This window comes from Lithobates pipiens, unplaced genomic scaffold (assembly GCF_037356315.1).
Source record: "Lithobates pipiens isolate NorthernLeopardFrog02 unplaced genomic scaffold, aLitPip1_a1.2 Scaffold_28, whole genome shotgun sequence".
Classification (NCBI taxonomy): Eukaryota; Metazoa; Chordata; class Amphibia; order Anura; family Ranidae; genus Lithobates; species Lithobates pipiens.
In genome coordinates, this window is record NW_027507789.1 from 123,176,498 (window position 1) to 123,202,672 (window position 26,175).

General features: G+C 45.5%; 1 protein-coding gene across 1 annotated transcript in view; it reads left to right on the forward strand.

Moving 5' to 3' along the window:
* Positions 1 to 223: 223 nt before the first annotated feature.
* Positions 224 to 26,175, forward strand: part of LOC143935594 (inactive phospholipase C-like protein 2) — a 303,650-nt gene continuing 277,698 nt past the window's right edge. Inside the window, exon 1 of the mRNA XM_077459578.1 lies at positions 224 to 2,502. Coding sequence (XP_077315704.1) covers positions 2,272 to 2,502 — 231 coding nt within the window. The 5' untranslated portion in view covers positions 224 to 2,271. The remainder of the gene's footprint in view (positions 2,503 to 26,175) is intronic.

A 26,175-nucleotide genomic window follows, 5' to 3' on the forward strand; every position in this document is an offset into this window, starting at 1 on the left:
TGTAGGTAGGATAGTCTGTAGGTAGGTCCCCCCTGGCTCTGTAGGTAGGATAGTCTGTAGGTAGGTCCCCCCAGGCTCTGTAGGTGGGTAGTCTGTAGGTAGGTCCCCCTGGCTTTGTAGGTGGGTAGTCTGTAGGTAGGTCCCCCTGGCTCTGTAGGTACAATAGTCTGTAGGTAGGTCCCCCCTGGCTCTGTAGGTGGGTAGTCTGTAGGTAGGTGGTGCAGTGTGCGGGGACAGAGAGGTTAATGGTCCCCGGCGGGTGGTGCGGCTCCTCCGGCACGTGTGAGTGAGGAAGTCCCGGCTGTGTCGGTGGTGGGGGGAGGGGAGAGCGATCCTCGGAGATTGGAGGATGGAAACACACAGCGGATGGGAAGAGAGGAGCGGACGGGTCCCGGCCCCGAGCACAGCGGACATCCCACAACAAAGCACCGAGCCCGGCATCCATCCCACACTGGAGGCACTGCGGACAATGCGAGCCGGGGAGCCGCACAATGGGAGTCCTAGCATGGATCTGATTCATTGCACCGACCCAATGTCCTACCGCTGACATCCTCTACTGCACATACTGGGATCCGCTGTACACCGGGACTCTGCACCCCCAGACCTACCGATCCGGGACTCTGCACCCCCAGACCTACCGATCCGGGACTCTGCACCCCTAGACCTACCGATCCGGGACTCTGCACCCCCAGACCTACCGATCCGGGACTCTGCACCCCCAGACCTACCGATCCGGGACTCTGCACCCCCAGACCCACCGATCCTGGACTCTGCACCCCTAGACCCACCGATCCGGGACTCTGCACCCCAAGACCTACTGATCTGGGACTCTGCATCCCAAGACCTACTGATCTGGGACTCTGCACCTCTACACCTACCGATCTGGGACTCTGCACCCCTAGACCCACCGATTCCGGGACTCTGCACCCCTAGACCCACCGATTCTGGGACTCTGCACCCCTAGACCCACCGATTCTGGGACTCTGCACCCCTAGACCCACCGATTCTGGGACTCTGCTACCCTAGACCCACCGATCTGGGACTCTGCACCCCTAGACCCACCGATCTGGGACTCTGCACCCCTAGACCCACCGATCTGGGACTCTGCACCCCTAGACCCACCGATCTGGGACTCTGCACCCCTAGACCCACCGATCTGGGACTCTGCACCCCTAGACCCACCGATCTGGGACTCTGCACCCCTAGACCCATCGATCTGGGACTCTGCACCCCCAGACCTACTGATCCGGGACTCTGCACCCCTAGACCCACCGATTCCGGGACTCTGCACCCCCAGACCTACTGATCCGGGACTTTGACCGATTCTGGGACTCTGCACCCCTGGACCCACCGATCCGGGACACTGCACCCCTAGACCCACGATCCAGGACTCTGCACCCCCATACCCACCGATCTGGGACTCTGCACCTCTACACCTACCAATCTGGGACTCTGCACCCCCACACCCACTGATCCAGGACTCTGCCCCCCCATACTCGCCAATACAAGTAAGCCAGCATCCCAAAAACCCTAACAAAAGAATCACCCTGTGTCAGTCTTACACCTTCAAAATCCTCCCTAAACCAGTGACTCTGAACCCCAGAACACAGTGATCAGTGCTATCTCTTAGTGGATTACCGCTGGCCCATCTCAGGATCCAGGCAACATTGGACTGATTCTACAGAACTATTTCAGGGACCCAAAAGCAAAGATCCCCTGATTCACTGATCCTGGACCCCAGAACACCGTTCCCTTGATGATGTGACACATTACCCCAGAATACCCCCGCATTCATTGACTTTTAACACCCCCAGACTCTGGACCCCCAGAATAAAGTTCCCTTTGATGACTTGACCCTGGACCCCAGAACACCCATATTCTCTTATCCAGGTCCCCAGATTCTGTGACATTGGACCCCAGATCCTGTGAGCCTGGAGCCCAGAACACCCCAGATTCTCTGACCCCAGATTCTGTGATCCTGGACCACAGGACACCCCAGATCCTGTTATCCTGGACCCCAGGACACAGGTCCCTTTGATGATGTGACCCAGCATAGACAGGATTTCCTGCACTGGACCTGGTCAGGCAGCAGTCAGGGTTTCCTCACTCACAATGGATCTAGGTAATTATTCATGCTGATCGGTGGTCCTATTGTTTGCACACAGGCTGAAGGACAATGTGAAGTCCCCTCGGTTTCCTCCTGTGGGCAGTGCCATAGCCAGGGAAGAGTGTGCTCACATCTCACATGGTGTGGATGATGCCAGGCTGAGGATGGCAGATGTTCGGGACTCGGCTGCTTGTGCTGCTGCTGCTGCAGCAGTGGTGGGACTTCTGGGGGTGCAGGATGGGGGTAGCCTGACTCCTGGGGGGCCCAGCCGGGGAGCAGAGGACTTGGTGCTGAATGGAGGATGCTCAGAGGACAGTCCGCAGTCTGGGAGGAGCAGCAGGGAGCACTCTGGGGAAAGGGGACAAGGGACTCCAAAGACTACCGGTATTATGAAGGTAAGACCACCATGAATTCTCCTTCTCACTGCATAGTATTAGGCTTATCGGTTGTCAGCTACAGCTGTGCCTGCAATGAATGCTGCAAGTCACTTCACAGCAGCTGACAGCAACTTCTAATCCAAGAAAGGGGATGGCTGAGCAGTCAGTGCTGGATAGGTCTGCACCAAGTTTTTAAAGGGAACTCCAGGAATGATCTTTTCTCCATTCTTGCTTTGATCCAGCTTGACTCATTGTAAGTATCCATATCTGATATCCGAGGATCACTGAGGATGCTGAAAATCAATGTAGTAGTCTATGCTCCATATAGTGATAGCCAGGATCTCTGGGAGCTGCTCCAGTGACTTTCCCTTTCCATACTGAACAAAGTCATTCTCTGAATGGCGGCAGTGCCAAGAGAGTTGCCCCCTGTGTTCAGTGTTTAGAGGGGAAGCCACCAGATGATCATGGCTATCACTATATGCAGTGCAGACTACTACAATCATTTCCCCAGTGCTCCTTTGGATACTTGATATGGATGGTCAAGCTGGTTCAATGTAAGCCTCCTGGATAAAAGATCATCCCTGGAGTTCCACTTTATGTAGACTGGTCATAGAAGAAATAGAATACTACCGTTGTTGATCTGCTTCTGGAAAAACAAATTGCTTGATGTTAGGCTGAATCAATACTTTGCTTCGTTGGCCTGGAACTTGTATGTAAATCAGGACAGTCCGAAGTCCTCATTTGCATACAAGTTCCATCTCTAACTGGGAGCAGAAGACAGGGGTGCACATATTGTATGTACAGCTGGATGGGGTGCCTTGTGGGACCCAAGGGCACAATTATTTAACCTGTGGTTTGGGCAGGGACTCTGACCTTGCTCACTGTCGGGTAGACGTGGGCACTGCTCACTTCTAGGAAAGGTAAGACTGGTTGGTGTGACACAGTGATCTCCTTCACCTTCTCCCTGACCAGCCCTGGGGCATACACCTTGCTTTTATGGACTAGGCAAAGGTTCTCTTGATATTAAGCTCCGAAAGGCATCCCTAGTTAAGCTGGATATGCAGATAAAGATTTTTATGAAGAGAATTATAGATTTGGCAGATGGCTATTGTATGTTGACAGTCAACACCTCATGGCTACCAGAATACCTGGATAGCAACTGCAGTTGATTGGCTGCCACCGCTGTTTGGACAATGTTGTTCCTCTTGTTGAGCCAGATGGTGTTGGCCGGACCTCCTGTGGCTTGATATTTGATTCACTTGCCACTACAGCCACCAACCGCTTTTGTGAAAGTTTCCACTTAACCCCCCCTTGGGTGCATGGGCATTCTCTGTGTGGTCACATTCACATGCTGTATGCTACCCCCCCCCCCCCCTTTATAATCTATTCTAGAATTCCCCTCTCTGGAATGGCAACTGCATTCTTCATAGATAGAACACTGTTCCTTATGCCAAACGCAATCTTTAATGCCATCAGTATATACTGCCCCAGAGGAGCAGATGTCTCATCAACATTGATGCACGGAGTTGCGCACCTTTTGGCCTGGTTCACACCTATGCAGGTTGCAGTTCGCATATTCCAGGTGCATTTTGCGTTTTTCAAAGCAAATTTTTGATCTATTGAAGAACATGGAACCACAAACCAGAAAAAAGTCCCTTGCCCTTTCCATAAAATGCGTGGATGTGAACGTGACCCATAACATAGGAAACCATGTGAAATGGACTGTAGTGTGTTTCTGCAAAACTGAAAACGCATTAAAAAATGCATAGGTGTGAACCAGACCTTAAACCTATTGGAATCCACTGCAGATCCTCTTGTAGATTAACAAATAGTATAATAGCGCTGGACTGATAGAAGAGGAAATTGTTTCTGATGGTTATACTGTAAAGTGACATTTCCCTGTTCTGGTCCAAGGCTGCTGCCTTTCTGTTAGCAATTAAGAGAACACTCGCCAGGCAGTCATTTGTTGGCTGTGTACGAAGGAGCATATGGTACAAAAATTCATCTCACCTACAGAACTTTTTGAAATATTTAATGGCTAAGAGCATCATACGCAACCAACACATTTTGGGGGGAAAAAGCCTCCACTTTCTTCAGGCTTTGAGCATGTTAATAAAATCATGACAGTATGCACAAAGGCTTGATGGAGACTAGCATCTCAGCCGGGCACTTTTAGTGCTTTCAGGTTAAGATTATCAAATACAGTCAACGCATTTCAGGGGAAAATAATCCTCCATCTTCAGGGCTTGAGCATTCAAGATTAGTAATATCAAACAGAATGTACTAAGGGACCTGTGTTATTGGCTTGGAGTAGCATCTCCTGAGGGCACTCAGACACCCTTGGTGCCATTGGGAGACATCAGTCTTCATCAAGTCTTAACACAGTACATTCTACCATGATTTTAATAACATTAACTGCTCAAGCCCCAAAGAAGGGAAAACATTTTTATCCGAAATGCGTTGGCTGTATTTGATGATCTTAAACAATAAATGTTTCTAAAAGTCCTTCATGTGGAATGAACTTTTGTACCAGGTGGTCCTCCATACACAGTCAAGTCTTTTTTTTTTCTGGGGTGTTATCAGCAAAACTGTTATCATCATGGTATTTGAGATCCACTTTACCAATCGGGGTCCTGTATTCGGATAAAGGGGATACAGTGGATAGAAAAAGTCTACACACCCCTGTTTAAATGTCAAGTTTCTGTGATGTACAAAAATGAGACAAAGATAAATCACTTCAGAACTTTTTACTCAGTTGAACAACAAACTGAAATCTTTTTAGGTGAAGTAAAAATAGAAAACTAAAATAATATGGTTGCATTAGTGTGCACACCCTTAAAGGGGTTGTAAACCATCATGTTTTTCACCTTAATGCATCCTATGCATTAAGGTGAAAAAACTTCTTTCACTGACTGGCCCCCCCAGTCCCCCCCCCCCGTTTTTTCTCACCTGAGCCCCGTAATTCCCACGCCGGAGATGCGCTCTTCCCCTCTGCCCGTTGTCTTGGCTCTTGATTGGATAAATTGATGGCATAACCATTGGCTCCCACTGCTGTCAATCAAATCCAATGACACAGGCACTGGAGAGCGGGGCCCAGTCCAGCATTCTGCATCTATGGACACAAATGCTGGACTCCGTAGCGCGCCCCAAGGTAACCCCCTGGGAGAGCGCCTCTCCTAGGGGGTTATACAATGCGGGGGAGGAGCTACCAGCATCGCCAGGGGACCCCAGAAGTCAAGGATTGGGGCCGCTCTGTGCAAAACGAACTGCACAGTGGAGGCAAGTATGACATGTTTGTTATTTTAAAAAAAAGCTGAAGCTTTACAATCACTTTAAACTGAAATAATAATGTGTTGAAGCAACTTTTTATTTTATTAGAGCACTCAGTCTTTTTGGGTATGAGTCTATCAGCATGGCACATCTTGACTTGGCAGTATTTGACCACTCTTCTTTGCAAAAACACTCAAAATCTGTCAGATTGCGAGGGTGTCTCCTGTGCACATCTTCAGATCACCCCACAGATTTTCAGTGGGATTCAGGTCTGGATTCTGGCTGGGCCATTCCAAAACTTTAATCTTCTTCCGGTGAAGCCATTCCTTTTGTTGGTTTGGATGTATGCTTTAGGTTGTTGTCATGCTGAAAGATGAAGTTCCTCTTCATGTTCAGCTTTGTAGCAGAAGCCTGAATGTTTTGTGCCAATATTGACTGGTATTTGGAACTGTTCCAACTGAAGAAAAACAGCCTCAAAGCATGATGCTCCCACCACCATGCTTCACTGTGGGTATGGTGTTCTTCTCTGTAGTGTTGTTTGTGCGCCAAACATATCTTTTGAAATTCTGGCCAAAAAGTTCAACCTTGGTTTCATCAGACCATAATACATTTTCCCACATGCTTTTGGTAGACCTCAGATGTGTTTTTGCAGAATTTAACCAGGCTTGGATGTTTTTCTTCATAAGATAAGGGTGGGCACGTCACAAAATAGCCCAGACATATGAAGAATATGGGAGATTGTTGCCACATGTACCACTCAATATAAAACAGTCCACTGCGCTTAGTGTTATCATAATATTATACAAATTGATTACACACATATATTTTATACAGTCCCAAATATTGGTGATGTAAAGTGCTTGTGCCCAATAACGAATCTGTGTGCAGATGTGCTCAGACTGGTTACTACACATGAATGTGCACTCACCCCTAGGAGTTGACCACCTGTCTCTCTAGTGTGGTACTGCAAGCGTGTGGGGATACCCCTGTGAAAGTCTGATGGCTGACGCCTCCTGTAGAAAAACGTCTCATGTAGAAAAAAGCCCTTGTGCAGATGGATGGAAATTACAGAAAAAATCCCCATTGCGCAATGCCATTTTAAACAATTTTTTTTATTTGACAACAATATAAAATATCCACTCACATTTTAAGGTGCCTATCATCCTGGCACCCGGCGTGTGTAGCAGGTGATTTACTAAGGGAAAGTAATGACCCCACTCTCATTGTCCAGCTCAATTCCCGGGCGTATGTTTGGGCGGAAGTGTGTTGTGATGACGCAGTAAAACCCTGATGCGTTTCAGCCAATCCAAGGGCCATCATCAGAAAGTTCTACCACACAGCCAGTACTTGCCAGATATTCCTGCAGCTCCTTTAATGTTGCTGTAGGCATCTTGGCAGCCTCCCTGACCAGTTTTCTTCTAGTCTTTTCATCAATTAAGGAGGGACGTCCAGTTCTTGGTATTGTCACTGTTATGCCCAGGGCCATCTTTAATATTGACTGGACCCTGGGCAAACATTTTCTTGGCCCCCTCTCCATGCAATTTAGCTTGCCGCATAATTTGAGACATACAATAAATAGCAGCTGGACTCAAATTCAGTTTACTGAATCAGATCAGGCAGCTATTGGTTGCCAGAGGTTACAGTGTCTCATTAAGGCTCACCAACTGGCTTCTAGAGGTTACAGCACACATTATAGCTCACTGTTTGTTTATTTTCTAGAGGTTACAGCACATGACTTCTGTTTGTTGATTGGCTGCTAGAGATTACTCTACATCAATACTGCTCAGTGATTGATTGCTAGAGGTTATTGGATATCTATACCACTCACTAATTGGTCGCTAGAGGTTACTGCACATTATTACTGCTCACTGATTGGTTCCTAGAGGTTACTGCATATCCTTACTCCTCAATGATTGGTTGCCAGAGGTTAGTGCACAGCACTACTGCTCACTGGTTGCTAAAGGTTACAACACTTCATCTCCTCACTGCCTGCACACCATGGACTGGGGAGGTGAGGGGACCCATCAATAGACAGAAAACTCCTGGGATCAGTGGTAATGCTGGGGGGTTGATGGGATCAGTGGCAGGGGTGGGGGGATGGGATTAGTTAGGAGGCAGTACACTGTGGAAAATTCTGAATCTGGAATGTAGAGCAAAGCTGGAAATCTTTGGCAAGTATATAGTGGGGGATTCTACCAATGTAAGGGGGAATTTACAATGACCACCAATGTGAAGGGGGATTTATACTGACCATCAATTTGAAGGGGAATTTGTCCATGACCACTATGTAATGGGGGTTTTTACGCCACCCACCAATAGATTTCTACACTGACACCAGTGTAATAAGAGCATTTACACCAACCACCAGTGTAAGGGGGAATATACAATGACCTCCATATAAGGGGGAATTTACACTGACAACCATTGTCAAGGAGATTTGTACTGACCACCAATGTAAGATGACACTTCTGCACCGACCACCGATGTTGGGGGGGATTTACACTGACCACCAGTGTAAAGGCAATTCTGCATTTGCCACCAATGTAAAGGGAAATGTACACTGATCACCAATGTTATGAAGAATTTACACTGGCAACCATTGTAATGGGGAATTTTACATCAACAGCCAATAAAGGGCGATTTCTACACTGGCATTACGACAGGTGTATACTAGCATATTATAGCATTAACCTGCAGGGAGTATAATTCAAAAAAATGTTCAGAGTTTGCTACCGCTTTAATGGCTTACCCTTCCCAGTTGATAATCAAACAGGGCAAAGATTGGTTTTCCTGAAATATATGAGAAAATACAAGTAAAATTGTGCCTGGTTTAATATGAACAATGACTGTTTTTCCAAAAAGGGAACTATGTTGAACGTTTTGAAAAAAAATTTAGGGAAACATATAGGCCAAGGTCAGTTTAACTTTACTGGCTGATGTAGAGCAACGCTAAAATATCATCATACTGTCCACTTACACCAAACTTTGGCAGCTACTGGAGTAGCCAGTCAGGATCCTATCCTAAGTTTTTTTTTTTTTTTTTTTTTTTTCTAGAGGCTATAACAGATCTGTTGCCAAGAAACATGGCTCTGTCATCCTCAATTTTCTGTCACGTGCTTATAGTATGTTTTTATAGTTGATATCTTTTAGTTTAATAATGTTCAAGGGAATGGATGAATGAGGCACCATATCATCTGTACCCCACCAACGTTGGTACCTTTTCCATCATCTCTCAATACCACCTCAAGTACTACAGTTTCATTGCTTCCCAGCATTGGGCATTTTATACCCTCTCAGAATGCAGGGCCTAAGTGGGCAGGGGTTAGCTAAGTTCCAATATTGACTAGAGGATATGGTCAGTATTTCCTTAGTATATTTGGCTACAGTGGAGGGAAGGGTAGTAAGTAATGGAACAGACTGGTGCCCTCTACAAAGCAAGAAGTTTTGTGAAAGGGTCTGGAGAAGCCATGGAGAACGTTATGCTGCCTGTAAGATCGTTCAGCATGACCGGTTTGGTGGTGGGTCAGTGATGGTCTGGAGAGGCATATTTATGGAGGAATGCACAGACCTCTACAGGCTAGACAATGACACCCTGACTGCCATCAGGTATCTGGATGAAATCCTTGGATCCATTGTCAGACCCTACGCTGGTGCAATGGGTCCTGGGTTCCTCCTGGTGCACGAAAATTCCTAGCCTTATGTGGCGAAAGTATGCAGCCAGTTCCTAGAGGATGAAGGAATTGATACCATTGAATGGCCCTTACGCTCACCTGACCTAAATCCAATAGAACACCTCTGGGACATTATCTTCCGGTCCATCCGACGCCACCAAGTTGCACCTCAGTCTGTTCAGGAGCTCAGTGATGCCCTGGTCTAGATCTGGGAGGAAATGCCCCAGCACACCATCCAGCGTCTCATTAGGAGTATGCCCCGATGTCAGGCATGCATACAAACATGTGGGGGCCATACAAGCTACTGAGTACCATTTTGAGTTGCTGCAATGAAATTTTAGCAAAATGGACTAGCCTGCTGCATGATTTTTTTCACTTTGATTTTTGGGATGTCTTTGAATTCAGCCCTCTGCTGGTTGATCATTTTCATTTCCATCAAACAATGTGGCATCCTTTCATTCCTAACACTTTACCCAGTCCATATCAGTATAGATATCCAGCCTGATATTTTTCCCCATTGAGATCTGATGTGTCTTCAAAGTGTTCCTTTAATTTATTTCTTTTTAATCTTTTTTTTTTTTTTTTTAAATAGAGGCTTATATAATGTACAGCTGTTTTCAAGGGAAATATAGAGACTGCCATTGCTGGTCTTTTTTTTTTTAAATGGTAATTGCCTGGCTTCCAACTTCTGAGTCAACAGCTTTTGTTTTTTCCTCCCAAATCAGCTGCCTCCTTTCATTTGTAGGGGCCCAGTGGAGTTTGCAGGAGCCTCCCTTGTGGGCAGACGAAAAGTTGACTTGTGTAAGCTCTGCCTGCCCTGACACACACAGGAAGCCTAAGACAATAAAAAAACACCAAAGACATACTCCTTATGATGATGAAGTGACATCACTAACACTCAAGCAGCTGTGAAACATTTCCGATGGAGGAGGAGCAGAGGCGTGTCTTCTACACTTCACCCTCTGGGCTGTCTGTGCACGTTGGCAGGGGCAACATCCTCACAACTGTAAAATGTTATAAATGAGAGGCAAAGATGCTCTTGCACTGGGCCTGATGGGACATATAGTCCTGATGAATATCATATGGTGACTAATAACTCTTAGGTGGGAGGCTTTGGTAATATTTTAAAGCTACTGCAGGCAGGAGTGTGCCTATGGTAAGAACATGGTTATCTAATTTGTGACATAAGCCAGATAAGACCCCTTTCACACTGGGGCGTTTTTCAGGCACTTTAGCCTTAAAAAAGCGCCTGTGAAGCACTTGAAAGAAGCCTTATCTGCAGTCCCAATGTGAAATCCCAAGTGCTTTAAGAGCCCTTTCACAATGTCAGCGCCCGAAAAACGCTCGTATAGCGCCACTTAAACTAGCAACGCTTTACCAGCGTTTTTCAAGCGCTATTGGGGCACTTTTAACCCCTAATAGTGGCCATATAAAGGGTTAAAAGTGCCCACAAAACGCTGCTGCCAAAAACTCTTTTCAGGCGTTTTGCAGGCAGGGAAGGGGCGCTTTAGGAGCGGTGTATTCACTGCTCCAAAAGCGCTGCAAAGAAGCTGCTTGCAAAACTTATTTTGACGCCCTGCCAGTGCAGCACCTCAGTGTGAAAGCACTCGGGCTTTTACATTGGGATTGCAGTTGCGGCTTCTTTCAAGCGCTTTACAGGCGCTTTTTTTAAATGCTAAAGCGGCTGAAAAACACCCAGTGTGAAAGGGGTCTAAAAGTGTATTTATTTGTTAAAGGTTGTTATATAGCTCTGTCAATTTATGGAGTGCTTTACATATACATACATACATACATACACACACACACACACACACATTATATATATATATATATATATATATATATATATATATATATATATATATATATATATATATATATATTGTGCATTCACATCAGTCCCTACCCTCAAGGAGCTTACGGTCAAAGGTCCCTAACTCACATTCATATACACATACACAGACACACAGACATATTGTACTAGGGCCAATTTAGATAGGAGCCAATTCACCTACCAGCATGTCTTTGGGGTATGGGAGGAAACCAGAGTAACCGGAAGAAACGCGAGTAACCGGAAGAAACCCATGCAGACACAGTTTAAAAGTTAGATACATTTGAAATGTTTGCCAGGTTTTTTACAGATGAATGATAACACTGGTCTAACAAGGAAAAAGCCTCAGAAATGAAAGAAGCTAAATTTTACCAGAATCGGGTCACCAATAAAGGAAAAATTTAAGTTGAGCATTAATTGGCCCCAGTTTCCAAGATACAGCTTTAGGTCAAAATTGCATTAAAACAATTCAAAATTACAAGGGAGATGTGCAAATATGCTCCAGAACTTTTCTGCAAAATTGGCGGTGCCACACCAATCATTATACATTTTTCTTTTTATTGATACCAATAACCTACCTTTCCATTCATTTAGACCCCTTTCACGTTGGGGCCGCGTTCGTGGTAAAACGCAGCTTGTTTTAGTGGTGCCGTACCGCTGTTTAAGCATCACTTTTCGGACGCTAGCGGGGCACTTTTAACCCCAAAGAAGGTTTTAAAAAAAATCCCATGTTGCAGGGTCTTCCAAGGCGCTTTTGGTAGCGCTGCTCATTCATTGCAATGGGCAGGGCGTTTTGGGAGCGCTAAATACAGCTCCCCCAACCCACCCCAAAGATCCTGCTTGCAGGACTTTTCAGAACATCCTGCAAGCACACTGCCGGAGTGTGAAAAGTCACACTTGAATCAATGAGAGATGGTTTTCAGGCGCTTAGCAGAGGCTATTTCCAGCGCTAAAGCACTTGAAAACCGCCCCAATGTGAAAGGAGTCTTATTGTTTTTTCATGTAACATTTTCCTGCTCCCTCCACACCATTGGGACTGTGAAAGGCATGGGCTTTTTCTTGTTTAGACAATGACGTAGATAAGTTCCACATGTAGTGCAACAGTGAGGGGCCCAACTCTTGTCCTGATAAAATCCAAAATATAAGTGGTATGCCTCTTTTACCACTGCTGTCAAACTCTACTTTTCGGATGCAAATGTAGCAGAAGTTATCTAATTTTACATGTTTTTTAGGGCATCTTGGCTTCCGAGGGAAATTTTAGGCAATGACTCTTTCACAAGCCACCAGATATAACTGTACGATGCGTAGATCTAACCAAAACAAATGTACCTTGCAATAAATTACAGTTAGGTAATAATCTTTAGTCTCAAGGTGAAGATAAATTTGTAAATTTCCATGTGGTGCAATTTCCTTTGTTCTACCGTACTTTGTCTAGAAGTTACGAGGCATCATGATCGTCGGACACCTCCCTCCCTTGTAGTCAAATATACTCACCATCTTGAAAACGTTAGCCAACCAGCACCTTTTATCATCTGTTTTCTATTTCATCTAATCAAAATATGAAAAATAGCACATTCTATCTTGGAGGTCAATATTTTCCCAAAATGTGTAGACCAGTGTAATGGTTCTACATATCCTAACCTATGAGGTGGCTCTATGTAGCTTTGTTCTGATGAGAAGTTTCTACAGAAGATACCCATACTCAAGTATGCTCTTGGACATGATCTGGGAATTGGGTAGATAGCAGAGGAGCCTAGAGCTAGCAGTAGATGATTTCTAGTATGCAAATCGCTGCCACCATTATGTTATAATGAGCTCTGTGGAGCATCCAATTCGTAGATAGGCCACTTCAGCAAAATGAGGGGTCAGTACCAAAACCCTGGTTTGTGTAGGCCAAATTTTTGATCTGGAGATTGAAGCACCACAGCATAAGGTTATTAGATTAGGTTATTCAGATAGAGATTTAAGGTTGAACTCGATGGACTTTGTGTCTTTTTTCAACCTGACTAACTATGTAACTATGTAAGGTTAGTGTGCACACTGCAACACAGTGCCAGTCAACCGCAGGTTTGAGAAAGCATGCTCTTGGACACATTGTAACTTCTGAAAAGCTTCAGTGTCCACATTAGTGTTACAATGTATTATAAAATGTGACTTTGCCAGGTGCTCCTGATCCCATGTAGAGGTCTGCTTCACAGAAGTTGGAGTAGACTGTGCTTGGTATACATGTTAGAGCTGCACAATTAATCGTTAAAAAAAAAAAAAAAATCATGATCTCGATTCAACCCCACTCTATTGCAGAGTTTGCTGATTCTTTTATATAACAAGTGGAGAGACTTACCTGCTCACTCAGCTGTCAAAAGAAAACATCCGGGCAGTCGGCCACATTTTTAAAATGAAACATTGTAAATAACTTTCTTCTTAGATCAAAGGGAAACTTTTGTTTGTAAAGAAAAAAATCTGCGTTTTTAAGCAATGCGTAAATGCAGGACGTTTAACCACTTAAAGTCTAAATCTTTTTCTGACACTTGTTTAAGGTAAAAGCAATATTTTTTGCCAGAAAATTACTTGGAACCCCCAAACATTATATATAAGAGACCCTAGGGAATAAAATGTCAATTGCTGCAATATTGTCACACTGTATTTGCCCAGCAGCTTTAACCACTTGCCGACCGCCGCACGACGATATACGTCGACAGAATGGCACGGGCAGGCATATGGGCGTATATATAAGTCCCTGCCTTCCCGCGGGTGGGGGGCCCGATCGGGCCCCCCCCGGTGCCTGCGGCGGTCGGTATTCTTTCGGGAGCGATCCGGGATGAGGGGGCGGCCATTCATTCATGGCCACCCCCTCGCGATCGCTCCCGACGAATGGAAATCCTTCGTGACATCACTTCCTCTCCTGTAATGTAAACACAGGCAGAGGAAGTGATGTAATCTCTCCTCGTGTCGGTTTTTTTCGTTCCGGCACCGAGGAGAGAGGATCGGTGAGTTGCACCAACACGACACTTCACAGTAGAACATGCCAGGCACACTCACACCCCCCCTTTACCCCCCGATCACCCCCCCAATTACCCCTGCCCCCCCAGTCACAGTGACACCAATGCATTTTTTATTTTTTTTGCATTGGTGTCATTTGTGACTGTAATAACTGTTAGGGCAGTTAGGGTTAGCCCCCTTTAGTTCTAATGTACCCCCCTAACCTCCCCAATAAAGGTTTAACCCCGTGATCACCCCCCGTCGCCAGTGTCACTAAGGCTGGGTTCACATTGCAGCGGTTTATGAGAACGGATGTGATTCGCACCGCACTGCAGTGCAAATCACATCCGATCTCTGCGATTTGAGTTCAGCCATTCGCCGCACCCGCCGCAAATTCGCACGGGACCCTTTTTTTGGTCCGCAGCAGAATCGGATCGCATGGGTGTTCACACCATGCGATCCGAGTTTGCAGATCGCACTGCGATATGCGAACTGATCTGGGGGTGTCATTAACATTTCACTGACACTCCCAGCAGTTCGCATAGGGCAGTGTGAACTGCCGCCGGGAGGCATGCGATGCGGGAACCCGCCGCGGATTCGTGGCGTTCCCGCATCGCTCCAGTGTGAACCCAGCCTAATAAGCGATCGTTTTTCTGATCGCTGTATTAGTGTCACAGGTGACGCTAGTTAGGCAGGTAGGTATTTAGGTTCGCCGCAGCTTTTTATAGCGCCAGGGACCCCCATATACTACCGCATAAAGCCCCCTGATTGCCCCCTAGTTAACCCTTTCACCAGTGATCACCATATAACTGTTACAGGTGACGCTGGTTGGTTAGTTATTTTTTTATAGTTTCAGGGCACCCGCCATTTATTACCTAATAAAGGTTTAACCCCCTGATCACCCGGCGGGTGTCATTTGTGACTTTAATAACTGTTAGGGCAGTTAGGGTTAGCCCCCTTTAGTTCTAAGGTACCCCCCTAACCCCCCCAATAAAGGTTTAACCCCGTGATCACCCCCAGTCGCCAGTGTCACTAAGGCTGGGTTCACATTGCAGCGGTTTATGAGAACGGATGTGATTCGCACCGCACTGCAGTGCAAATCACATCCGATCTCTGTGCGATTCGAGTTCAGCCATACAGATAGTATGGCTGAATTCGCGTTGCACCCGCCGCAAACTCGCACGGGACCCTTTTTTTGGTCCGCAGCAGAATCGGATCGCATGGGTGTTCACACCATGCGATCCGAGTTTGCAGATCGCACTGCGATATGCGAACTGATCTGGGGGTGTCATTAACATTTCACTGACACTCCCAGCAGTTCGCATAGGGCAGTGTGAACTGCTGCTGGGAGGCATGCGATGCGGGAACCCGCCGCGGATTCGTGGCGTTCCCGCATCGCTCCAGTGTGAACCCAGTCTAATAAGCGATCGTTTTTCTGATCGCTGTATTAGTGTCACAGGTGACGCTAGTTAGGCAGGTAGGTATTTAGGTTCGCCGCAGCTTTTTATAGCGCCAGGGACCCCCATATACTACCGCATAAAGCCCCCTGATTGCCCCCTAGTTAACCCTTTCACCAGTGATCACCATATAACTGTTACAGGTGACGCTGGTTGGTTAGTTATTTTTTTATAGTTTCAGGGCACCCGCCATTTATTACCTAGTCTCACTAGTGTACCCGTAAATTTAGGGGTGTCTACTTTCCAAAATGGGGTCATTTGGGGGGGGTTTGTGCCATCTTGGCATTTTATGGCCTTCAAAACTGTAACGCCCTTAGAAAGCCTGAAGGCGGTGCTTGGTTTTCGGGGCCCCGTACGCGGCTAGGCTCCCAAAAAGTCCCACATATGTGGTATCCCCGTACTCAGGAGAAGCAGCAGAATTTATTTTGGGGTGTCATTTCACATATGCCCATGGCATGCGTGAGCAATATATCATTTAGTGACAACTTTGTGTAAAAAAAAAAAAAAAAAAAGTTTGTAATATTCCCGCAACTTGTGGCAAAATATAAAATATTCCATGGACTCAACATGCCTCTCAGCAAGTAGCTTGGGGTGTCTACTTTCTAAAATGGGGTCATTTGTGGGGGTTTTGTGCCATCTTGGCATTTTATGGCCTTCAAAACTGTAATAGGTAGTGAGAAGTGAAATCAAAAATTTACGCCCTTAGAAAGCCTGAAGGCGGTGCTTGGTTTTCGGGGCCCCGTACGCGGCTAGGCTCCCAAAAAGTACCACATATGTGGTATTCCCGTACTCAGGAGAAGCAGCAGAATTTATTTTGGGGTGTCATTTCACATATGCCCATAGCATGTGTGAGCAATATATCATTTAATGACAACTTTGTGTGAAAAAAAAATATATATATTTTTTTGTCATTATTCAATCGCTTGAGGCAAAAAAATAAAACATTCAATGGGCTCAACATGCCACATATCAATTTCCTTAGGGGGTCTACTTTCCAAAATGGGGTCATTTGGGGGGGTTTTGTACTGCCCTGCCATTTTAGCACCTCAAGAAATGAGATCGGCAGTCGTAAACTAAAAGCTGCGTAAATTCCAGAAAACGTACCTTAGTTTGTAGATGTGACAACTTTTGCGCAAACCAATAAATATACAATTATTGACTTTTTTTTTACCAAAGACATGTGGCTGAATACATTTTGGCCTAAATGTATGACTAAAATTGAGTTTATTGGATTTTTCTAATAACAAAAAGTAGAAAATATCATTTTTTTTCAAAATTTGCGGTCTTTTTACGTTTATATCGCAAAAAATAAAAATCACAGAGTCAGTCAAATACCTTTAAAAGAAAGCTCTATTTGTGGGAAGAAAAGGACGCAAATTTCGTTTGGGTACAACATTGCATGACCACGCAATTACCAGTTAAAGCAGCGCAGTGCCAAAGTGTAAAAAGACCTCTGGTCATTTACCAGCAAAATGGTCCGGTCTAAAAGTGGTTAAAAGCAATTTTTTGGGAAAAAAATATACTTCAATGAATAAAAAAAAAAAGAAACAGTAAAGTTATCCCAATTTGTTTTGTTTTAATGTGAAAGATGATGTTATGCCGTGAAAATCGTAAGATAATCATGATCTATCTTCTAAGCAAAAAAATAGCGATTCTTATTTTAGCCAGAATCGTGCAGCTCTAATACATGTACAGATTTTGCTGAAGGAAGGAAAGAAAAAAAACATGAAAGATCCTTGCATCAACACAAGTGATATTGATGCGGCAACCTCTCCCACTGTTCTATTGTATTCTGACAGGGGGACTCCCCCCTTCACAATACACAAATCAGTGTTGGCAGCCATAGGCTCCGAGCGCTGATCAAATGCTGGTTACATAGTCTGGTTGGAAAAAGACACAAGACCATCTAGTTCAACCAATAAAAGGGGGAACAAAAAAAACAATACTATGTACACAATCCTATACCCACAGTTACTCCAGAAGAAGGCAAAATACCCCCAAAAAAAGCGTGATCCAATTTGCTGCAGAAGGGAAAAAATTCCTTCCTGATCCCCCGAGAGTGTGATGTTCCCTGGATCAATTTTACCTATAAATTTTAGTATCCAGTTATATTTTGAACATTTCGGAAAGAATCCAGGCCTTTTTTAAAGCAATCTACTGAGCTGGACAGAATCCGCTCTTGAGGGAATCTATTTCACATTTCCACAGCTCTTATTGTGAAGAAACCTTTCCGTATTTGGAGATTAAATATTTTTTCTTTGTAGACCATGAGTGCTCAACCTGTGGCCCTCCAGCTGTTGTGGAACTACGAGTCCCATGACGCATTGCAAGCTGTTGACAGTTGCAAGCATGACTCCCAAAGGCAGAAGCATGATGGGACTTATAGTTCTGCAACATCTGGAGGACCAGAGGTTGAGCACCCATGCTGTAGATGTAAAGAGTGCCCCCTTGTCCTCTGTAATGACCTTAAAGTGAATAACTCAACACCAAGTTCACTATATGGACCCCTTATAACATATTTATACATGTTGATATTTCCCCTTAATCTTCTCTTCTCCAGAGACAATAAATTCAGTTCCTCTAATCTTTCCTCATAGCTGAGTTCCTCCATGCCTTTTATCAGTTTGGTTGCCCTTCTCTGCACTTACTCCAGTTCCCCGATATCCTTTTTGAGAACTGGTGTCCAAAACTGAACTGCATATTCCAGATGAGTTCTTACTAATGATTTGTACAGGGGCAAAATTATCTCTCCCTCTCTGGAGTCCATACCCCTCTTAAAGCGGAGGTCCACCCTAAAGTGGACCTTCCGCTCATCGGAACCCTCCCCCCCTCCGGTGCCACAATCGGCACCTTTCAGGGGGGAGGGGGGTGCAGTTACCTGGATAATCCAGGTAACTGCACCCACTTCCGAGATGGCTCTCTGCAGAAAGGGGCGTAACTTACGCCCCTTTCCGCAAGTGCCCGCCCCTTCCCGCAAGTGCCCCGCTGCCTGCTGGGAAACACACAGATCCCAGAGGCAGCGGGGAGCGTCCTTATTGCGCAGCGCGATTCGCGCATGCGCAGTAGGGAACCGGGAAATGAAGCCGAAAGGCTCCATTTCCTGATTCCCATACCCAAGATGGCGGCGGCAGGACCCGAGAAACGATCTACAGATCGGCTTCGGGTGCCGACATCGCGGGCGCGCTGGACAGGTAAGTGTCACTATTTTAAAAGTCAGCAGCTGCAGTATTTGTAGCTGCTGGCTTTTAAAAAAAAAAAAAACGCGGAGTCCCGGTGGACTCCCGCTTTAAAGAGGAAGTAAAGGCAAATAAAAAAAGAAAAAAAAGCACACCATGTAAGGCAAAGGCATAATGCATAGCATACTAGCTCATTATGAATAACTTACCTGAGAACGAAGCCCCCGAAGTGGTCCTCCGTCTTCCTCTTCACTGCTGCCATGGATTCCGGAGCGACTTCCGGGTCTCGCGATGACGCCACTCCCGCGCATGCGCACGGGAGCCAACACTCGTGGCATATCGCCGTGATCTGTGGCCTGCCCAGTGCGCCTGCGCGCCGCTGTCTACGGTGCATGCGCCATAGACCGCGGTGGCTGTCTTCGGGTAAACATCTCCTAAACAGTATAGGTTTAGGAGATATTTCTTGGACCTACAGGTAAGCCTTAATCTAGGCTTACCTGTAGGTCAAAGTTGGTTGTAAGGGTTTACAACCACTTTAATACAAGAAAGGATTTTGTTTGCTTTGGAAACTGCAGCTTGGCATTGCATGTTCTTATTAAGGTAGAACCATGGGCAAAACTTATTTTTTTCTTTTCATTTTGGATAGTGTAAGGGAAGGTTATAACCCCTGTCAATTTTTTTTCTTGCCATCTGTGTCCCATTGTGGAGATTTCCCTTCACTTCCTGTCCCATAGCCAAATGGGAAGTGAGAGGAAATCCCTGCAAATTAAGGGAATTTCTTGGAGATCCGTCACCAGAACTGGTGTCTGCATTGTAAGATTGCCCCTTTATTGTTTTTTTTTTTGGGGATAACCCAAAATGTGGGATCTTGTTGGGGGTACCATTCTATGTTCTCTCTGTTTTGCTGTTTCCTTGGGGTGCTTTTGTTTCTTCCCACAATGTAAGCAAAGGAGAAGGCCCCTGTGTGTCTCACTTATTTTACAAAATAAAAAAATAAGAGGAGAATTCCTTATTTTAGGATAGTGGATAGAGCCGTATAAATCCTTCCTTTATCCTCCTGGGCTAATCGTATATCCAGAACCACTATTTCTCAATCATCTCTGTGGTTACACTCTCCCCCACAATGAAAAATACCTAATGGTAGGTTAGAACTGCCTTCCACCCAAATTGTCCCTGCTGTGAGCATGTGTTTGACATTGGTAAGGACAATAGATTGTAAGCTGCTTTTGTGGCAAGGATTGATGGGAATGGTTCAGGATTTTTTCTAAAGTGTTGGCACTATATGAATGACTTAAATGAATCATTTGGCCTTTTAGATTTAGGCTTCATCTTGTAGAGGAGTAGCACATATAGCAGGATTTTACAAAGTATTTGCAAAGCTTTCAGTAAGCTTGAAGATGCTTTATTGAAGTCTTTAAAGCGTATTTCAGCTCCAGCTTGGGAAATTTAAAGATAGATTCTAAAGGTAGTGCTAGCTGTCACTTTAAACAGCTGTTAGCAGACTTCAGTAAGCTTAGAACTACTTGTAGCTTGTTGAAAGGGACAGTCAACACTCAACACTCCTATTATGATCTATGTTTAAAATCCAATATTTTGGAACTGAAGTTTGCTTTAAAGGCTTCAGCAGAGTTATTTATAAGGCCTCTTTCACACTAAGGCAGTGCGGGTGTCGGCGGTAAAGCGGCGCTATTTTTAGCAGCGCTGACCATGTACGAGGGTTCTTTAAACGCTGCAGCTCCAGAAGATTTTACCCCCTGCCTGATCAGAGCACTTTTTGCGATTTGGCACTGCGTCATTACACCATAAAAAAATTGCCGTCCTTTTTTTCCCCACAAATAGAGCTTTTGGTGGCATTTTTTGCGCTATAAACAAAAAAAAGAGCGACAATTTTGAAAAAAAGCTATATTTTTTACTTTTTGAACAATAAATAACCCCCAAAAATATAAAGAAAACACATTTTTTTCCTCAGTTTATGTATTCTTCTACATATTTTTAGTAAAAACAAAAAAAAAATTGCAATAAGTGTGTATATGTGTGTATATATATATATATATAATCATCTACAAAATAGGGAATCGTTTTATGGCATTTTTATTATTATTTTTTTTTTATATTAGTAGTTGTGATCTGCGATTTTTATCGTGACTGCAAAATTATGGCAGACACATCGGACACTTTTGACACTATTTTGGGACCATTGTCATTTATACAGCGATCAGTGCTATAAAAATTCACTGATTACTGTGTAAATGACACTGGCAGGGAAGGGGTTAAACACTAGGGGGCGATCAAGGGGTTAAGTGTTTCCTAGGAAGTGATTCTAACTGTGGGGGGGGGGGGGGGTGGGCTACCACTGACATGACAGCGATCACTGCTCCCGATGACAGGGAGCAGTAGATCCCTGTCATGTCACTAGGCCAGGGGCCCCAAACTGACGGCCCTTCAGCTGTTGTGAAATTACAAGTCCCATGAGGCATTTTAAGGCTGCCAGTTAAAAGCATGACTCCCACAGGCAGAGGCATGAAGGGACTTGTAGTTTTGCAACAGCTGGAGGGCCGCCAGTTTAAGACCCCTGCACTAGGCAGAACGGGGAAATGCCGTGTTTACATAGGCATCTCCCCATTCCGCTGCTCCGTGACACGATTGCCAGAACACCGGTGGACATTGAGTCCATGGGACCCACGGTCACGCTGTACGCACCAGGTGCGTGCGCTAGCCCCGCCATTTAAGGGGGATGTACAGGTACGCCCATTTGTGCAGCAGTCGGCAAGTGGTTAAAAAGTTTCCACACTTCACCACAGTGTGACAACTCTTAATAAACTGCAAGTTCTGCCGGTGTCTTGTCGAATACTGTCCCCCATTGGATAGTGTCCACCCTGTACTGCGCTTGCGCAGTACAGAGGACAAGGAGACGCCGAAGGTCTCCAAAGATGAACGGCGAGTCCAGGTTCAAGCCCCACCATCCAAGTGGACATAGAGTTAGAATAAAAAATTGGCGAGCGAAGCGAGGCCGTGCCCGAAGTGTGGCGAGCGGCCCTCTTACTTAGTGCTGTTTAACATCATCTACCGTATGTCCACTTGCATGGTGCGGCTTGAACCTGGACTCGGGGCACAAGGCATCGTTCATCTTCAGAGACTTTCGGCATCTCCTTGTCCTCGGATGCTATCCGATGGGGGGACAGTTCTCGGCAGAACACCGGGTTGCCAGACAGACAAGTCACATGACACTCGCAGACGCAACCAATTACTACTGCTCCCGCCTTTCCAACGAAAATATAAAAGTGCGGAAACGTTTTGAAGACCTTTTGTATATTGTACATTCATATCAGCCCCCCAATGGAACTTAATCATTTAAGGTCCCTGTCAAACATACATACACATACTAGGGCCCATTTAGAGAGAGCCGATTAACCTTCTACTGTCTTTGGAGTTGAGAGGAGACTGGAGTGACCTGATGAGATTTAAACCAAGGACCCTAGTGCTGCAAGGCAGTACTAACCATAAAAGCCATTGTGCTGCCCAAAGTTACTTTGAAAGCTTTGCAAATACTTTGTAAAAGCTTGCTATTTGAATTTTTATTTTACATACTTAGCACCCCTTCCCCTTACCCCTTGAAGGTGGTAAGGGACCCCAAGGTGGCTTGCTGGACTAGCATTTCATCTCAGAACAGAATTCTTTACTCTTGGGGGTCCCAGCCACTTTAAGACACAATAAAGAGGATCTTCACCTTGAGAGGAAAAAATTTAACATCTGTAGGTACTGCCTTAATAAAAGGACACTTACCTGTCCAGCACTGTTTTTTCACCAGTCTGTGGGTCCCTGGAGCTGGCTTGTTTGCTGTGGAAAGCTGTGACTCCTGTACCTTTACAACTGGCTTCCCACTCTGCACGTGCGAGCTACGCTGCACTTTATGATCGATCCAGCAGCCTTCTGGGACCTTTTAAGTGTCCCAGAAGGCTGCGGGCAAAGAAGGGGCAAAACTTCCACTTAGATGCCCGGAGCTACTTCCTAGGCAATCTATCAAAACTAGGTCCCCGCTCCCCCAAAAATGTTTTAATGTGCCAAATGTAGTAGAAGAGGGGTGGGAGGAGGACACAAAGCGGAACTTCCCCTTTAGGGTAAAGTTTCGCTACAATAACAGAGCTTGTTATAGGACCAGTAAAGGGGGGGATTAGGGCACAGGATACTCAAAAAGTCCAAAATGCAGACTGTATCTAGGGTTGCCACCTCATCCCTATAAACCAAACACATATTAATTACACAGGTTCTGTGGCTGATTAACCACTTCAGCACCGGCGCATAGATATATAACGTTCTCTCATTCCCAGCCGTCTAGGAGGTGCGCGCACGCACCCGCGGCATCGCTCGGGACCGGTGCGCATGCCCTGGGCCGCAATGTCCGCCGGGCACCTGCGATTGCCCGGGAACACAGCAGGACCGTGGATCTGTGTATGTAAACAGATCCACGTCCTGTCAGTGGAGAGGAGGCCGATGGTGTGTTCTCAGTACAGAGAAACACCGATTGGTCTCCTCCCCTTGTGAGTCCCCTCCCCCCATAGTTAGAATCACTCCCATAGGGAACATATTAACTCCTGCAGCACCCCCTGGGGTTAACCCCTTCACTGCCAGTCACATTTACACAGTAATCAGTGCAATTTTATAGCACCGATCTCTGTGTAAATGTGAATGGTCCCAAAAATGTGTCAAAAGTGTCCGATGTGTCTGCCATAGTGTCGCAGTCACGAAAAAAAATCGCAGATCGCCGCCATAACTAGTAAAAAAAAAAAAGAAAAATGCCATAAATCTATCCCCTATTTTGTAGATGCTATAACTTTTGCACAAACCAATCAATATACGCTTATTGCGATTTTATTTTTATTTTTTTTATACCAAAAATATGTAGAAGAATACATATCGGCCTAAACTGAGGAAATTTTTTTTTTTTTAAATGGGATATTTATTATAGCAAAAAGTAAAAAATATTGTGTTTTTTTTCAAAATTGTCGTTCTTCTTTTGTTTATAGCGCAAAAAGTAAAAACCACAGAGGTGATCAAATACCACCAAAATAAAGCTCTATTTTGTTTGGGTGCCATGTCGCATGACCGCGCAATTGTCAGTTAAAGCGATGCAGTGCCAAATTGCAAAAAGTGCTCTGGTAAGGAAGGGGGTAAAATCCTCCGGGGCTGAAATGGTTAAGGTGGTAATTAAATTCACTTTGTGCCTTACCTGCATTAAATTAGTGTAATTATTATGTATTTGGTTTTAAAGGGGTGAGGTGGCAACCCTATCTGTATCTCTAATCACAATCAATACAGAGAAAAGGCCTTTAAGCCAGACCTGTACTCTGACTATAAGGCCTGATTTACATCTATGCATTTTTTGTGCTTTTTACATTTTTGCAGATTTGGAAAGCTGTGTACTAACAATCAGATTATCGTATGATCACATCAAAAACTCTATTTTATGTCCGATTTTCACATCATGTGTCATGAACATTTACTTTTCAAGATTTTTATTCATAAAAAAGAAAAACAGACTACAGATAACAAAGATATTTTTGCTGGTATACTGATAATAATATATTACTTGTAGGGTAATAACAAAGTAAAAACATATAGAGCAAAAAAGCCACCTAATTCAAACGTATTAATTGTTAGGAGTATATGAAATATAGATTACCCTGTTCACCCCATTGGGTGCAAATTGTACCAGAAAGAACGATTTTAGTTTAATCAGCACAGTGTTCACCTGAAAAAAAATTGAGTGACCAAGACCGCGCATGCTCAGAAACCAAAGAATACAATAAAATACATCACATCACTTCCGAAGTTGTATTCTGCCTTACGAGAAATTTTGTAGCTTTAGTAACCTCTTCATTTTTGATATGAGTCTAGCATGCAAAGACGATCATTCGTCCAATATTCTCATCATGTGTATTAGGCTTAAAATGTTTGTTAACACAAAAATAAATATGCAGATCCTGGTCCCTTAAAGTGGTTTTAAACCCTTACAAACCAGGGACGCGCTGCGCTGCCACTTATATAGGGACAATGGGGCAGTGTCACATGGGTTGATGTCACATGGCGACAGTCCCAGCATCCTCCGGGACTGTGACATCGTAAGGGGGCGGGGTCACCATGTGACATCAACCCATGTGACCAACCCATGTGACACTGCCCCGTTGTCCCTATATAAGTGGCAGCGCAGCGCGTCCCTGGCATTGCGGCCGGAGAGAACGTTGAGTCAAGATCTCCAGGAGAAGAAGAAGAAGAACGGAAGGCGGCGGCGGTGGCGGCGGCGGCGACAGAAGACCAGGCCACCGCCTGTAAAAGAGCTATAAGAAGGCGCGGTGGCCCGGCAGAAGAACCGAAGAGGGGGACAAGACCCCCGAAGTCGGAAGAAGAGGCCGGCGGCGAGGAAGAAAGCTGGGCTCCTCCGCTAGCAAAAGAGCTACAAGAAGATAGCGGAGGAGTCCGGCGAGAAGACCCCCGAAGACGGAAGACCCCCGGAGCTGTGCAATAAAATATTTTAACCCTGTGTTGTGTTTTTTTTGTACTTTTTTTCACAGGTGAATGGGTAGGGGTACATTGTACCCCATACTCATTCACATAGGGTGGGGGGCCGGTATCCGGGGCCCCCTTTTTAAAGGGGGCTCCCGGATTCCGATAAGCCCCCCGCCCGCAGACCCCGACAACCAACGGCCAGGGTTGTCGGGAAGAGGCCCTTGTCCTCATCAACATGGGGACAAGGTGCTTTGGGGTGGGGGGGGCCTGGTACGGCTCAGGAGGGGGGGGGGCGCCCACTCGTCCCCACCCCCTTTCCTGGCCGGCCGGGTAGCGTGCTCGGATAAGGGTCTGGTGTGGATCTGGGGGGGACCCCCACGCCGTTTTTTCGGCGTAGGGGGTTCCCCTTGGAATCCATACCAGACCTAAGGGCCTGGTATGCTCTCGGAGGGGGAACCCACGCCAATTTTTTTTTCAGAAATTTGCCGTGAAGTTCCCCTTCAGAGCTAATAATTCTGTCAAAGTCTCCTCCGTATAGACAGAGATCTGACTTGGAGGCGACCTCCATTGAAATCAATGGGTACAAGTCGCCTACAAGTCGGATTGAAGTAGTGCAGGAACTTCTTTTGAAGTCGGAGGCGACTTCAGTAGCGTGCATTAAGACGGCTCTCATTCACTTACATTGATTTTTAAATGTTGTCCGACCTGAGGCGACTAGGGGCGACCTGAAGTCTGATCGCAGTCGCCCCTGTGTGAACCGAGCCTTAGTACAGGCAACGTCGCCTTGTTATCCACATCTTACC